This window comes from Echiichthys vipera (assembly GCF_963691815.1).
Source record: "Echiichthys vipera genome assembly, chromosome: 20".
Classification (NCBI taxonomy): Eukaryota; Metazoa; Chordata; class Actinopteri; order Perciformes; family Trachinidae; genus Echiichthys; species Echiichthys vipera.
The window spans coordinates 1379911-1394910 of record NC_139845.1 but is presented as its reverse complement, the minus strand read 5'-3'; the positions used below and the strand labels follow the sequence as shown (position 1 = coordinate 1394910).

The following is a 15000-nucleotide window of genomic DNA, read 5'->3' as shown; positions in this document are numbered from 1 at the left end:
TAGTTAAATCTGTAAAAACGTAGATATTTTATACATTTATCGTGTGTTGTGTTTGTAAATAAAGCTCTTAAATAAATGTAATGCAGAGGCAACAAGGAAATACTCAAAAGTACCTCAACATTGAACTTAAGTACGATACTTGATTGATTAATTGCTTTCCACCACTGCTAATTAGCCACATAATTAATGCTGTTAGCATTAGCTAGCAAACATTTGGCTTTAAGTGAGTTTTTCGCAAATACACTCATCAAATAAGCCGTCCAGACAATTTTTCACGTGTGACAAGTATTAACGGAGAAATCCAGGAGAGTCGCTAACAGCTGGACGTGGCTAACAGTGATTAGCTCGGGGCAGCACGGTGAAGGCATTCAAAGGTCTTTTTTAACCACTAATGCTGCTGAAAATAACAGCAAACCTCTGCAGCAGCATGAGAAGAGTCCCTACACACACAACAAAGCATCATCAGCGTAGTTAGTGAAGTCAGAGTTTATTAAAGAGTGTTTTAAAGACTTACCTACTGGCCCCTGTACCAGCTCCTCTCATAGTAAAGTCCATTACAGTGGAAGGAGCCCATTGGTGCTTTGTTGTGTGTGCAGGGACTCTTCTCATGCTGCTGCAGAGGTTTGCTGTTATTTTCAGCAGCATTAGTGGTTAAAAAAGACCTTTGAATGCCTTCACCGTGCTGCCCCGAGCTAATCACTGTTAGCCACGTCCGGCTCTTAGCGACTCTCCAGGATTTCTCCTTAAATAGTTGTGTATTTGCCGAAAAAGACCCTTGGATTCCACTTATAGTTAAACCAAGAAGTTTGGTCGATGTTTAGGGCAAAGAAAAAAGTTCAGGTCTTCACGGGTCCGCTCGGTTCCTTACATGCAGACCAGTTTCTACCGTTCTCGGGTCGAATCAAGTCCGGTTCATTTAAACGTTAAAGATCTAGATTTGGTTTGAACCCATAAAGTCTTGCACCACAAAGATCATCTGGTGACTCTGGTTTCTGATTGGCTGAGAAACCCTACAACAAGTGAATGACCTCATGTTTGTGTTGGAGCGCAGGGCGGGGGACCTGAGGTCAGAGGCTCGGAGGCCGCCTCTCCATCACCGACTATCATCGTTACACTGCAGAGAAGGCGACAGCCCACGCCTCATTCTGTGGGCGACGCCGTACAGTAGACTATAGTCCATTATAATATATACTACACATACAGAGTGTGTGTTAATGTGATATTCACTCGGTGTAAACAGCCACACAGGAGCTCTTTCTTCACCCGTGAGGTCCGCGGCTGCCCGGAAACCCAATCCGCTCCACGAATGTGCGTTCTACAATGTCAACCTCGGGAGGTTAGGGTCGGGTTAGCCCGTTGGTTAAGGGTTGGGTTTAAAACAGATCAGGTTTCCAGTACAGTCAGAGACAACAAGACCAGAAACTGTCGGTTCTAGAGAGAAATGGCTAAAAAGATGTGTCCACTGGTCTTTTATTGGTACGGTCCAGTGTGGAAGGCCACGTGAGCGAACATCTGTGAGCAGCTGAAGGTGTTCCTACGCTTTACGCAAAGTGTCTCCTCCGCCCCTTAGAAGTCTGAATTCTGTGTGACTTCCCCCGAGACGATCACGCCTACTTTACGCAGCATTGTCCCCAGGAAGTGCGCCGATTTGACATAATCGCCAAACAGTGGAATTGCAACTACAGAGTCGGGCGCGTGATGCCGTAGGGCTCAAAAAAGACCTTTTCCCATTGACGTACATGTCGTAAGAGACGTTTGCGTATAAGTGGAGATATTTTTTTACAACCCCAGATAAATGATTCGCGTTAATATCAGAATTTGATCCATTCGGTCCGATAACATTTTAAAAGTCCTGAAGAGTCGTAAGATTCGTTCCAGTTAGCCGAAGCGCTAAACATGAAGTCGCCGGCTCGGTTGGTGGCAGTCACTTGTTCCGATCATCTGGGTACTTTTAGACGCGGCAGTTGAACTTTTTTGGCTTCGTTCTCCACTGAGCGACTTTTTATAGGAATGAATGTGGCTCCGCCTCGAACGCTTTATCCAGTTCTCTTCATGCGTCCACGGTTTGATCGTGGATGCAATTAAGAACTTCTCTACGTACGTTTTGTCGCGCTCAAGGTTCACACGCCACCGACTGGACTGGAGTGTGGAACAAGAGGTGACAGTCAGCACGCTAGCTATGCGTACAGACCGACGGACCCTCGCGGTAATGTGCTGATGACGACATTTACGTCAGACTGCGCAAAGCGAACCCTTGTGGATGCGTAGAGTATGAATCCAGATCAATGCAGCGCTGTGTTCAGCCTGAACAGCTTGTTACTGTGACCCAACTACGAATCTCTAAGACACCTGAACTTCCACCGTCTGAGGCGCTCAGGATGAAGTAAAAACAATGTGAGGCGTCGATGGTCAGGTTGAGAACAGTGATGAGATACCGTCAACCCAACCACGCTGAGTTTTACTTATGTTTAGCTTTGTTTTTGGATCGGTACAGAAGAACTACTGGCTCGTTTTCCATGAAACTTGGTGGAAGGGTGCAGGATAAGTGCATCCGACACACTTCCGTTCACATTGAAGATGACGGAGGTCCGCGTTCTCCGCGCGCCTTTCTAGGTTACAACTTTGGTTACTTGCAAAACGTTGAAAGCACCAATTAACTAGGTTCGATAAAGGATCAGAAAGGATTCAGATTTCTGTTCTTATGTGTAATAACCACGGTTGCGATGAACACTGTAAACTAGGAACAGAATAAATGGAAATTTCCTCAGTTCCTCTTTAAAGAGACTGAAGTGAAACAGCTGATGTTTGGCTGTTTACAGAGGCTGAATATCACACACGGCCATAGACTACAGTCTACCAAAAATATTACTGTATACATTTTATTGTCTTCTATACTTTATATATTACACTATAGCTACATTATTCTACCATAATATATATTATACAGACTATAGAGTCTACTGTAATGTGCTGTACATAGACTATACATTCTATACCTCTGTGCAAGGGCACCGGGAACTTTGGAACAACTTTGGGATTCATGATTGTAGTTCAGCTTGTGTTCAGTTACTTGAGTTGGCGATAAAAAGCGAGATAAACGCAGCGGATTTGTTGTTCTGGAAACAGGCACTGGAATCTTGATTGTGCTTCGGAGGGGATTCAAGGAGTCGGTAACTTGTCAGGTAGATCGTGTAGTTCAGTGTCAAATCAGTTTGAATTTAACGACAGTTCGTAACTAACCTCTTAAAGAAATACACCTTCCAGTGACTTCAGAGATCGCATTAACGGCTTCACAGCTGTAGAAATTAAATTTAAAAAGAGACATTGTGGTTTTAGCAGCAGTTAGCATCGTCCTCATTATGAGTTTTAACTTACGGTCAACAAAACTCAAGACACGTCAATTAACTTGGCCATTGGAGGATGTATTTCACTTTTGATAAAGCAAGGCTAGCAGTTTCCCCCTGCAGCCAGTCTTTGTGCTAAGCTAGGCTAAACACGTCTCGGACCTATCGATATGATCTGTCTCCGGGTAAGATGGCGAAAGGACTGTTTCTCTAAGGCAGGGGAGGGCAATTCCAGTCCTGGAGAGCCACTGTCCTGCATGTTTCAGGTTCATCCCTACCCTAACACACCTGAGTCTAACAATTTTCAAACCTGTGACGAGCATCAGCTGCTTGATAACGAGCACATCATCAGACTCAGGTGTGTTAGAGCAGAGAGGAACCTAAAACATGCAGGACAGTGGCTCTCCAGGACCCGAATTGCCCACTCCTGCTATAAGGGCTACAGCCATTGATGTTGTCAACCGTGCAGTCGGGTCAGATTTTGCTGATTTACTTACTGTGGTGAAAAGCTAGCTTGACAGGGTTTTAAGAACGAAGAGTTGTGTCTAGATGGTGTTCTTTCATAATTCTCAAAAACACAAGTTTTAAATCGTTTCTGAAAGAAAATCGGGCCAGGCTTACTTTATTTTCATTGACTTCTATGATTACTACTACTATTACTAAATCCTTGTAGTACTTCACTATGCAGTGATATAGATATGAACCATATTTCATACGAGCATGTGTCCATGTAGCGTTGTTTGTCCTCTGGCAGAAAAAGCTCTGAGCTGCGTAAAAAAACATGGGTTTTGCTTCTATGACGTACGTACGGAGATAAAAGCCCAACACTCACCAGAAACCCTCATAGCCTGGACGATCGGCTCCTACGAATGGGCTTTCTGTCGTTGTTGTGATAAGTTTCTGTCCGCAATAACATCACGGTTCAGGACAGACAGGCACACGTTTGAGGCCATGGAGTTCCTCAAGGCTCTGTTCTAGGTCCTTTTGTATTTAGTGGAGTACCTCAAGGCTCTTTTCTAGATACTCTTTTAATTAGTGGAGAACCTCAAGGCTCTGTTCTAGGTCCTTTTGTATTTAGTGGAGTACCTCAAGGCTCTTTTCTAGATACTCTTTTAATTAGTGGAGAACCTCAAGGCTCTGTTCTAGGTCCTTTTATAATTTTCTGCAATAATCTCATTGGCTTTCTTGGGAGGGAACCAGGACGACGCTAACTTCAGGGTCAGGAGTACAAAAATACATCACCCCTGCCACGCTCGATGGACGGCGCTTTGAAATAAACGCTTCATGGACACACGCCTAAATCAGGTGTCAGTTTCACCCTAACTAACAAATTGGCTGGTCGCCGGAGAACCAATCAAATCAGGCTTTGTAAGGCGGGATGAATTGGGTTGTGTGACTGGTTCATGGTTGCTAATTTTGTCGTATCCTCATTTTAACTCATAAACACGGATTTTTGACTTCACATGACTGCACGGTCATTGGGTAACTTCGTGGTTTAATCTTTTTTACGACCCCTGGGATATATGTTCTGGAGGAAACTCCACGTATGGCAGGGAAGAAATCCCGAATATGGCAGGGAGGAAACTCCATATACGACCTGTTCCTAGTGCGTTATCATTACTGCAAGATGGTGACGGCAAATACAGCCGCACTTGATTGATTTGATCGAGGAATAATAAAGTTAAACAAAGAGTTTTGTGTGTCAGTGTAAGGAAGGTATAGGAGGGGTAGGTAATTTCTGTACAGATGGCTTTAAACAGATAGCACCATGTACAGTAAGCCCTCGATAAGCAGGTTAAAAACCAGAGAGGTTTACAGTTGGAGCTCTGCTGCAGCTCTCCCTGAAACACACAGCACATCAGCACAAAGTCACACTCATTGACAAATCATTATGAATCTCAACACGTCGCCGAAACGACCTTAAAATTCAGCTCATTGTCAAATCATAAGGAACTCAAAATCATTTTTTCCAAACTATTATAAACTCGGTAATTCATCACCACCACATTATTATTACTTGTTATTCATAAGTTCTAAATGATCTCTGTTAAGATATGAACTCAAAATAATAAACACAAATTCGTCATGATGAAGAAAAAAAAAAGCCACAAGACGGATCCTCAGTTAATAGGTAGAGACTCCCAGTAGCTCGCTAATCGTCCAGCGCTGCTAGCAAAAAAAGTCCAGCTAGACTCATCTGGGGAAGCAGAATGGCACAGGGAAAATGACCCGTCTTATTATATTTGTTATCAGTTTGTCAGATCAGCTCTTTGATCAATGTCACCTGTTAAGATTAGCAGTAGAGCAGCTAAGATTAGCTCAGTATGCTAACGTTATAGTGTAGAACACTGTGTGGATGTTACGAGCTAGCTTTAGCAGGGTCTCCAATGCAAAGTCAAAACTCAGATATTCCCCGATGATCCAGTTCAGAATACACAGAAAACGAACTTTGTGTAGCAGCTGCGTTACGTCAGCTAGCTAGCAACGATGCTCAATTAATCAGATGTATTCAAAACATTTATCTTCAATCACGATTTCAGCTTCCAACAATTATGAAAACAAGATATTGGAGATAAAACGATTATCGTGCCGCATTTTGTCTTGTGTCTTGTATGTTTTTGGTGAAATGTTGGTTGTGGTAAAACTCATTTGGGCCACAAGAGTGTCCCACTACCCCATGTTCTCAATAAACAGTTTCACTGGAATTGCATTGCTAGACAACATCTTGGGTCCATGGTAGTGTTGCCCTCTTGTGGCCGAAATTACACAACAAAACAATGACCTTAGTGCTACCAGTCCGTTTGGGTTGATCAAAGAGCTGATAAGCCAAAGTGTCAGCGAGATCACTCAGAGAGCTGGGCCCCATGTTGTTAAAAAGGTCTAAAGATTCAGTCACTGCTAAGATATTCTAGTCAAAGAGATGGCCTAGTGTCTGACCAGAGGTCAGGGGTTATGAGGTCACAGTTCAGGATGTCTAGAGGTTAGTGATCAGAGGTGAGGGGTCAAGTGGAACCATCCAGCAGCTGTCTGAGTGCCCTCTCAATGTTGATTCGGTGTCCCAGTCTGGTGACGCCCAGCTCCACGTAGTCCTCCTTGGTGAGGGCGGGGAGATGGGAGCCTTCAATCTCATGCTCCTGGAAGCGCTGGCGGTGTTCGGCCAGGCCCACGCTCTCCAGCCAGTCACCCACGTCATATTTATTCCACAAAGCTAGGGGACGCTGCCTCCATGGTCGAAGGGCCAACAGGGGCCCGCTGAGGACCGGGGAGGGGCAGGGAGAGGCGTGGGGCGAAGGTGAGGGTGAACGGGACCTGGTTCGTGCACTGGCGCTTCGCATCACAAACCGAACCTCCTTTGGTTCTGAGGGGAGGCTGAGACTGGACGACTTCAGGATGGTTAGACCGCGACCCGAGCTCAGATCGGGCCGTTCAGAGCAGGGGGCGGTGGAGGAGGGAAGCCCTATTGACCTATCAGATGGGGACGGAGAGGGGGAGGGGCTCCGGCGGGTGACAGGGTAGCGGCTTCCTGGTCGGACTGTATAGCTGGAACCGTATCCTCGCTGGGAGATAGTGTGGAGTTCACCAAGACTGGAGAACAACCTGCAACACATTAAACGACATATGAAAGACAGACATCACTGACCACAGTTCATGTGTCTACGCCCCTTAACCGGCAGATTTACACCTCAAAATTAGTAGTAACTTCGGAAGCAACTGGTTTCAAACAGATGTAGAGAAAAGCAGCTTCTCACTTCTATGTTGCAGACTGAAATGATTGTTTTTTATCAGCTCTAGCTAGCTAGCTTGTTAAAGCTAATGTTTACCCATGCAGCCGTAAGTCTAAAGCTAATATGTCCCAGGTAAAACACAGGTATATCTGTATGTTCCTTTCACTTTTTGGTCTTTGTCTTTTTTGTCTTTTGTCTGTTGCTAAGTTGTAATTGGATCATTTTTGTCAACATTTGGTAGTTAGTCATCTGCAAAGAAAAATGCATGTTAGTTGGTCGGTTGTTAGCGAAAGAAAATCATCTCTTAGTGATAACGGGAAGTGTTTACCAGAGATAAAAACCTACGATTTACTCTCTTCATTGTCCAAACATCTGGAACAACACAAACAACAGATTTTGTTACACCACATGCACACACACACACACAGACACACACACACACACACAGTAGTAGTATCAGGTCAGTAGTGCTGCAGTATTTATAATATAAGTCCGTTCATAGTACCTGGCACCTCCTACTGGTGACCTCCGGCCCGGATCAAGGGGACTTGGCTCCTCCCCCAGAGAGTGACTGTCTTTGTTGAGCAGCTGTAGTCGATTAGCCAGATCCAGTCCAGACCCCGCCCTGCCGCTCAGCTCCAGCGCCGACGCCGACCGGCTGGATAGATCCACAGCTGACGCCGACCCCTGACCTCCCAGTGCTACTGGACGTCCCCCTTCGTCCGGGCTGAAGCCCCGGCGCTCATCGCGGTCGTCCCCACCCCCCCACAGCTTGGACCTTCTCTGGAACAGATAGCGTGGCTGCCGTCCACCACCGCTGGTGGGGGAGGAGCAGAGTGGGGAGGAGGGGGAGGAGGAGGATGCAGCAGATGGGAGGAGCTCACTGTCGGATGATTGCTTCAACAGCGGGTCACGGAGTGCCGAACGGCCCCGCCCTATAGGTGAACGAAGACGCGGTTTAAGACCAGATGGGGAGGTGGCTGGGGAAGAGGGAGAAGGGTGAGCAGCCGTAGGAGAAGAGGGGGAGGATGGAGCAGGAGGGGATGCCAAAGTGATGGAGGGAGGGAGTGAGCTGGGGGAGGAGGAGCTGTCGTGGAGCCGTTCTTCACCTCCTTCCTCCTCATCGCCTCGTCTACCTAGGGCGTCAGGACCGCTCTCTCCTCCCCCTCCCTCCCCACCTCGCCGTGTTAACAAGGTGAGGGAGGATGGGGGTGGGAGGGCAGGAGGAGTGGCGAAGGCAGCGGGAGGAGTCACAAGGCCAATTCTGCGGAGCTCCTCCCTAGTCTCCTCATCACTGGATGACAACAATGCCGGTGGGAGTGTAACTGTGTAAGCCCCACCCTCCTCCTCTGAGCTTCCCACTGTGAGGCTTCTGCGCCTGTCAATCAGGGCCGAATGACTCTCAGTGGCTAGTGATGGTAAGGGGGTGGGTCTCCACCGCTCGGGGGAGGGGCCAGCAGGCGATGTCACTCCCCCCTCTGTTTCTGGACGCTCTACCTGTCCATCGGGGAACAAGGGCGGGGTTATTCGTTTATGCCTCAGCTCAGGACTGGTCTGGGGAGTAGTGCGCTTGGTCCGCTGCTCAGGGCTCGTCTGAGGGGTGGTGCGTTTGGACCGTGGCTCGGGGCTGCTCTGCGGGGTGGTGATAGGGGTGCGCTTGTGTCTACCCTCGGGGCTGGCAGCTGGGGTAGGGATGGGTGTGGTGGAGGCAGATACATGTTTATGTCGAGGCTCTGGGCTCGGCGTGCGGGCAGTGAGCGCTCGTTCTCGTGCAGCAAGAGCCAGGGCAAGTGGCGATGAGGGGTCTGCGGAAAAAAGAGAAGATTTAAGGTGGAAAATACCTCAAGACTTGAAGTCTTCCTTGATGTGAAGTACCTCAAGGCTTTGTCCTACGTGCTATTCTGTTTTGCAGAGTGCCTCTAGGCTCTGTCCTCGGCCCGCCTCTATTTTATTCAAGTATCTTGGAGCTCTTCCCCAGGTCTTTTCCTATTTTATGGAGTACCTTGAGGATCTGTCCTAGGTTCCTTTCAATTTTGTGGAGTACCTCAGGGCTTTGTTCTTGGTTACCTTCTGTTTTGTGGAGTACCTTTAAGCTCTGTCCTAGGTCCTCCTCTATTTTATCCAATTATGTTGAAGCTCTGTCCTAGGTCCCCTCCTATTTAGTACCCCAAGACTAGGTATTCTTTGTTACATCAACATGCTTCAACTTGGCCGAATCATTTACAATCATAGCTTTTATATTCAATGTTTTGCTGATGACACGCAACTTTATGTATCTGTTATCCTGTATCAGTTATACCCTAGGAAATGGTCTCACTGACATCCAGTGTTCGATGTCTTATACTTTCTTCCATTTAATGATAAATTTGGCACCCATCATTAAGTCACCCTTGATTCCAACCTTAGTTGCCGTCAGACTGACCTAGAGGTTTCCCCGTCAGTGGGTGGAGGAATGTGTGAGGCGTTGGTGAGGGTGACAGGACCGGAGCTGGAGGGGGAAGCTCGCCGAGGTCGTCCATCGAATGGCTCAGAGTGAGGAGCGGTGGCACCTGGTTTTCTGACCCGGATCCCTCAACAGACAGGAAGAGAGACGACCTGCGACCCTGAACCCGAGCACGCTCTGAGAGAACCTGCTGCTGGTACAGCTCTGCCCTACTGGGGCTACTGGGTCCACCTTCTACTTTCAACAAATCATGATCTTTGATTCCTAGAAGAAGAAGAAAAAACAAGGAGTTAGACTGGTATGAGTAACATTAAGAGTCTACAGCATAATATCTGTGTCTTGTTGTTTGCACAAATTGCATTATGGTTCCTTTAAAATTAAATGTATGTGCTCAAAACCTCCCATCATGCATCAGGAAATCAGACACAAATATAACTTGATAGAAATCAGAAACACTTGGAGCGATCCTGACCCTGCTCCTCTACAGGAAGTTGTTTCAACAAAGGTGACTTCCTCCTCTGCGGTTTTGAGGGTGGAGCCTGCTGTCCCACGTTAGCATAAGGGTTTTCTATTGGTCGTCCACGGCGTCGCGACAGCGGTGAGTGGCCGAGGGCAGGGCTGGTGCTGTGGAGAGACAACGTGGAGGTGTGCGTGGCGGTGTGAAGCGTGTGCGTGGCAGTGTGCGTGGCCGTGTGCAGCGCATGCGTGGCGACTGCGACGTGTGTGTCAGGTTGCAGCTGCGGTGGCGTGTCTTGCAGGATGATCATCGACCTCGCCTTCCTCTGCCGCTCGACGTGGGCGTGGCTCCGCGACGGCGAGTCGGAGAGCTCCTGGAGCCTCGGCTCTGCCCCCGGCTTGAAGCTGGAGCGGGTTAGCCCCTCCCCTCTGGCTGGGGGAGGAGGGGGGAGGAAGGAGGGAGGAGGGCCAGAGTCGAGGAGGAAAAGCGAGGATGTGGAGGAGGAGGCGGAGGGGGGAGGGGGCGGAGCCATCTGAGGAGGTGGAGGGATGAAGCTGTCTGTCAGTGAGGAACTCCGTGGGAATCGACTTTCGTTGATCAAAGCCGTGATCCTGTCGTCCTCAGGTGTGCCTGCCAGGGTAACCAGGGAGAGTTTTACTTGAGTGAGATTTGGAAATGCAGACCTTTTCCTTGTAACAGAGTATTTCTACAGAGTGTGATGTTGCTAAAGTACTTATTCCACCACTGTCTATTATAACAAAATATATATACAATAATACTCACCAAAGCTCTTCGTCCTGGACATTCCTCTGGGTAAAGCCATTGTGCTTTTCTCTGGAGCTGAGGGGGGCACCAGACCCTGACGCTCAAACAACGACTGCAGACACAAACATACAGAGTATAAATAAGCTTCTGCTAAACTGCAGTATGAGAAAATTACCCGGATGTCGCACTGAATCAAAAAAACGTATTTTCTACCTTGCAAAGTACCCCAAGTGTCTGTCCTGGTCCTCTTCTATTTTGTGGAGTACCTCAAGGCCCTGTCCTAGGTCCTATTTTATTTTATGGAGTACCTCAAGGCTCTGTCCTGGTCCTCTTCTATTTTGTGGAGTACTTCAAGGCTCTGTCCTAGGTCCTCTTCTATTTTATGGAGTACCTCAAGGCCCTATCATATGTTTTTTCTATTTTGTGGAGTCCCTCAAGGCTCTGTCCTAGGTCCTCTTCTATTGTATGGAGTACCTCAAGGCTTTGTCCTAGGTCCTCTTCTATTTTGTGGACTACCTCAAGGCTCTGTCCTAGGTCCTATTTTATTGTATGGAGTACCTCAAGGCTTTGTCCTAGGTCCTGTTATATTTTGTGGTCTACCTCAAGTCTCTGTCCTGGTCCTCTTCTATTTTCGTGGACTACCTCAAGGCTCTGTCCTAGTTTTTTCTATTTTGTGGAGTACCTCAAGTCTCTGTCCTAGGTCCTCTTTTATTTTATGGAGTACCTCACAGCTCTGTCCTAGGTTTCTTCTATTTTGTGGAGTAAGCAGTATGCAAACAAAAACTAAATTTGCAGTATGTCAGAAATACCCAGATGTCGCACTGATTCTGAATCTGCATCGGACCAAAGTCGCAACAAAGGTCTCTCCCAGAGACCAGAAGACCGGGCTAGCATGTCGTAAAATAAATCGATGTAGTATTTACAGTGGTAGACTGTTTCGACACTATTGGACAAATCACAGCTCTTGTTGTCTACATGTGGTGACTCAGTGTTGGTCCAAGTCAGGATCATGTGCTTTAGTAGTCTTTTAGAACTCCTCATTAATACCTTTCTTATGTTTTAGAGAGTTCACGACTTATTTTAAAGTCATATGAGACGTAGCAATGTTGCAGGCAGACTTACGTTAATCTCAGCCTGTGTGATTCGGCGGCTGGTCGGTCTCTGTTTCACCGTCGCCGCTCTGAAGTCATCTGACGGTCGCGCCCTTAGAACGACTTCCTGTGGACCGCCGGCCAACATCTCGTCCAGTTTCTCTGGAGGGAGACGACACGATAGAAAAATAAAATTAAATAAACAAGCAAAAACAAAAATAATACAACACAGAATCAGGAAATCACAGCGTCACGACAACGACATGATGTCACAAAATGAGTCACGTCATCATGCAACATTAACTTCGCTGCAGTGTTTTGTCACAACGATGAATAAAACACGATCAAACAACAACAACAACAACAACAACAACAACAACAACAACGACAACGACAACGACATCATCAGATGAGACTCACCAAAGCGTCTCCTCCTGGCTGCAGACAGAACAAAGGTTAACAACACACATTCCTACAGACTCTGCACTGTGTGTGTGTGTGTGTGTGTGTGTGTGTGTGTGTGTGTGTGTGTTTGTTTTACCTATGTCCTCCAGGTCAGCGGTCATGGACTTGGACCGGAGTGTCAGCGAGGTGCTGGGGGCTCGTTTTGGAGGAGGTGGAGCTACAAGATAAGAACCAAGCATTAGGATCCCGGTGAGTCAGAGAAGAGAAGAGACATTCAGGTGTTTCCTCCTTCAGTGAGTGAGAGATTCACTTTAATTATGATTTTGTATTAAATATACAAAGGTGAATTAGGTTATGGCCATTTTAGGTTAAAAAGATTAAAAAAACTCAGATATTCAGAGTAATTTTTTATGCACTGGTGAATTTTGAGTCTACTTTTATTCCATCACGTGATTCAAGTGACTGATACATGAATGAGACTCTGGACCTTTCTTCCTGATCAGGTTGGATTCAGACTTCCTAGAAACGGACACGACCTTCATCAGCAGGCGGCTGCCGCCCTGTCGGATCAGAGAGACGACCTGCCGGTGCCCCACCTTCACCACGTCAGCACCGTTCACCTGCACCACACGCACAGGGGGGTCAACGGGCGCTTGTATGAGAAATCAAAGCCATTCAACATTTAAAGGACAGGTGTGTGTGTGTGTGTGTGTGTGTGTGTGTGTGTGTGTGTGTGTGTGTGTGTGTGTGTGTGTGTGTGTGTGTACCTCTATGAGGAAGTCTCCAGTGCGTAGCCCCGCCCTCCAGGCCACGCCCCCCTGGTCCACTGACTCCAGGTACTGGAGGGCCGGGAACGCCGGGGTCGGTGCGAACTCCTCGATGGGGGTCTCAGCTTGAAAAGAGGCAGAGAGAGAAGATGGGGAGGCAGAAGAGCATCCATCCATCCATCCAACCAACCATCCATCCAACCAACCAACCGTCCATCCATCCAACCAACCAACCATCCAACCAACCATCCATCCAACCAACCAACCGTCCATCTATCCAACCATCCATCCATCCATCCATCCATCCAACCGACCGACCGACCAACCAACCAACCAACCAACCAACCAACCAACCAACCATACATCCATGTAACCATCCATGCAACCAACCATCCATCCAAGGATCAATCCATCCATGCAACCATTCATCAATCCATCCATCCATCTCTCATTCATCCATGCAACCAACCATTCATCCATCCACCCAGCCATCCATCCAAGAATCAATTAATCCATCAATCCATCCATCCATCATGCATGCAACCACCCATCCATCCATGGAACCATCTATCCAACCACCCACCCATCCATCCATGGAACCATCCATCCATCCACTCATCCATCCATCCATCCATCCATCCACTCACCCATCCATCCATCCACTCATCCATCCATCTCTACCTTTAGCTCCTCTGAGGACGAAGCCGAACCCTTCGCTCTCTCTCTTCTGGAGGACGGCCGTCTTTTCCTCGATCACGTAGTCACTGACACAAAACACAGAAACGTGTCACCATAGTTACCGTAGTTCAATACATTTTAATGTTAATGTTAATTTATGCGGTGTTTTAAGTGTATTCATATATTATTACTATGAATGAATGTCTATATTTAGTTTGCATCTCTATGATGTATTTACTTCCCTGTGTAAAGTTATTGTATATGTTGATATTAAAGCCAGTAAACAGTGTAGAGTCAGCACATTACAGGAGGTGTAATGATGGTGTATCACCTGTAGGAGGTGTAGTTGTCATAGGATCCAACAGTGTAGTGTCTGAACAGTCTCTTGGTGCGGTCCTCCCTCGTCTCTGAAACAGACATGGACACATTTCACAGAGTACAGCTCGTAAATATACTTAAATACATGTGATTGTGTTATATTTGATATAGTGTTTATATATATTTACCCAGTCGTGGGTCGTATTGTCTCATCTGGACTTCTTCAACACAGTCAGCAGGAAACCAACCGGTTCGTCCTTTAACACTTCCTTCCCAGAATCCTCCTTCGCCGATGGACAGAACTGTAGATCCACAACATGTAGAGTTTAGTGTCACGCCGCAGTTCGACGCTGTGTGTGAGGGCTACGGCCAAAGACCTGACGACAAATGACTGTTGAGTGTGTTCACGAACGTCCTGGAACGAGACCTAAAGTAACCCCAGAACTCCAGAGAGTGTGCGGAGCATCAGAAACGAGTTTACTAGGAATAAACATGCACATGTGTGGTCTTGGATGTAGATTACGCTATGGTTCTCAGCGTATTTGAGATTTGGAGACTATAAATACGACATGTGCCGATTTTAGGATACAGGCGGACGAAGACGACCCCCCCCCCCGCCCAACAAATGACAACATAGACCGAGAGGCTGAATACGAGCGGAGTCTTCAGGGATCAAGGTGGTGTTGAAGTAGAGAGTCTCCTCCTGCTGGACATTAGAGAGAATGCAGCTTTAAGTGGAGTCTCCTCCTGCTGGACATTAGAGAGAATGCAGCTTTAAGTGGAGTCTCATCCTGCTGGACATTAGAGAGAATGCAGCTTTAAGTGGAGTCTCCTCCTGCTGGACATTAGAGAGAATGCAGCTTTAAGTGGAGTCTCCTCCTGCTGGACATTAGAGAGAATGCAGCTTTAAGTGGAGTCCCCTCCTGCTGGACATTAGAAAGAATGCAGCTTTAAGTGGAGTCTCCTCCTGCTGGACATTAGAGAGAATGCAGCTTTAAGTGGAGTCT

General features: G+C 47.2%; 1 protein-coding gene across 1 annotated transcript in view; it reads right to left on the bottom strand.

The window, feature by feature from the left end:
- Positions 1-6346: 6346 nt before the first annotated feature.
- Positions 6347-15000, bottom strand: part of LOC310962968 (SH3 and multiple ankyrin repeat domains protein 3-like) — a gene marked incomplete at its 3' end in the record, with an annotated part of 25854 nt that continues 17200 nt past the window's right edge. Inside the window, exons 14-27 of the mRNA XM_083935592.1 lie at positions 14182-14295; positions 14007-14082; positions 13679-13761; positions 12998-13122; positions 12718-12850; positions 12367-12447; positions 12246-12263; positions 11857-11987; positions 10753-10846; positions 9979-10599; positions 9492-9776; positions 7575-8874; positions 7415-7441; positions 6347-6941 (exon numbers count right to left, since the gene is read on the bottom strand). Of these exons, the coding sequence (XP_083791718.1) occupies positions 6347-6941; positions 7415-7441; positions 7575-8874; positions 9492-9776; positions 9979-10599; positions 10753-10846; positions 11857-11987; positions 12246-12263; positions 12367-12447; positions 12718-12850; positions 12998-13122; positions 13679-13761; positions 14007-14082; positions 14182-14295 (3683 nt within the window). The remainder of the gene's footprint in view (positions 6942-7414; positions 7442-7574; positions 8875-9491; positions 9777-9978; positions 10600-10752; positions 10847-11856; positions 11988-12245; positions 12264-12366; positions 12448-12717; positions 12851-12997; positions 13123-13678; positions 13762-14006; positions 14083-14181; positions 14296-15000) is intronic.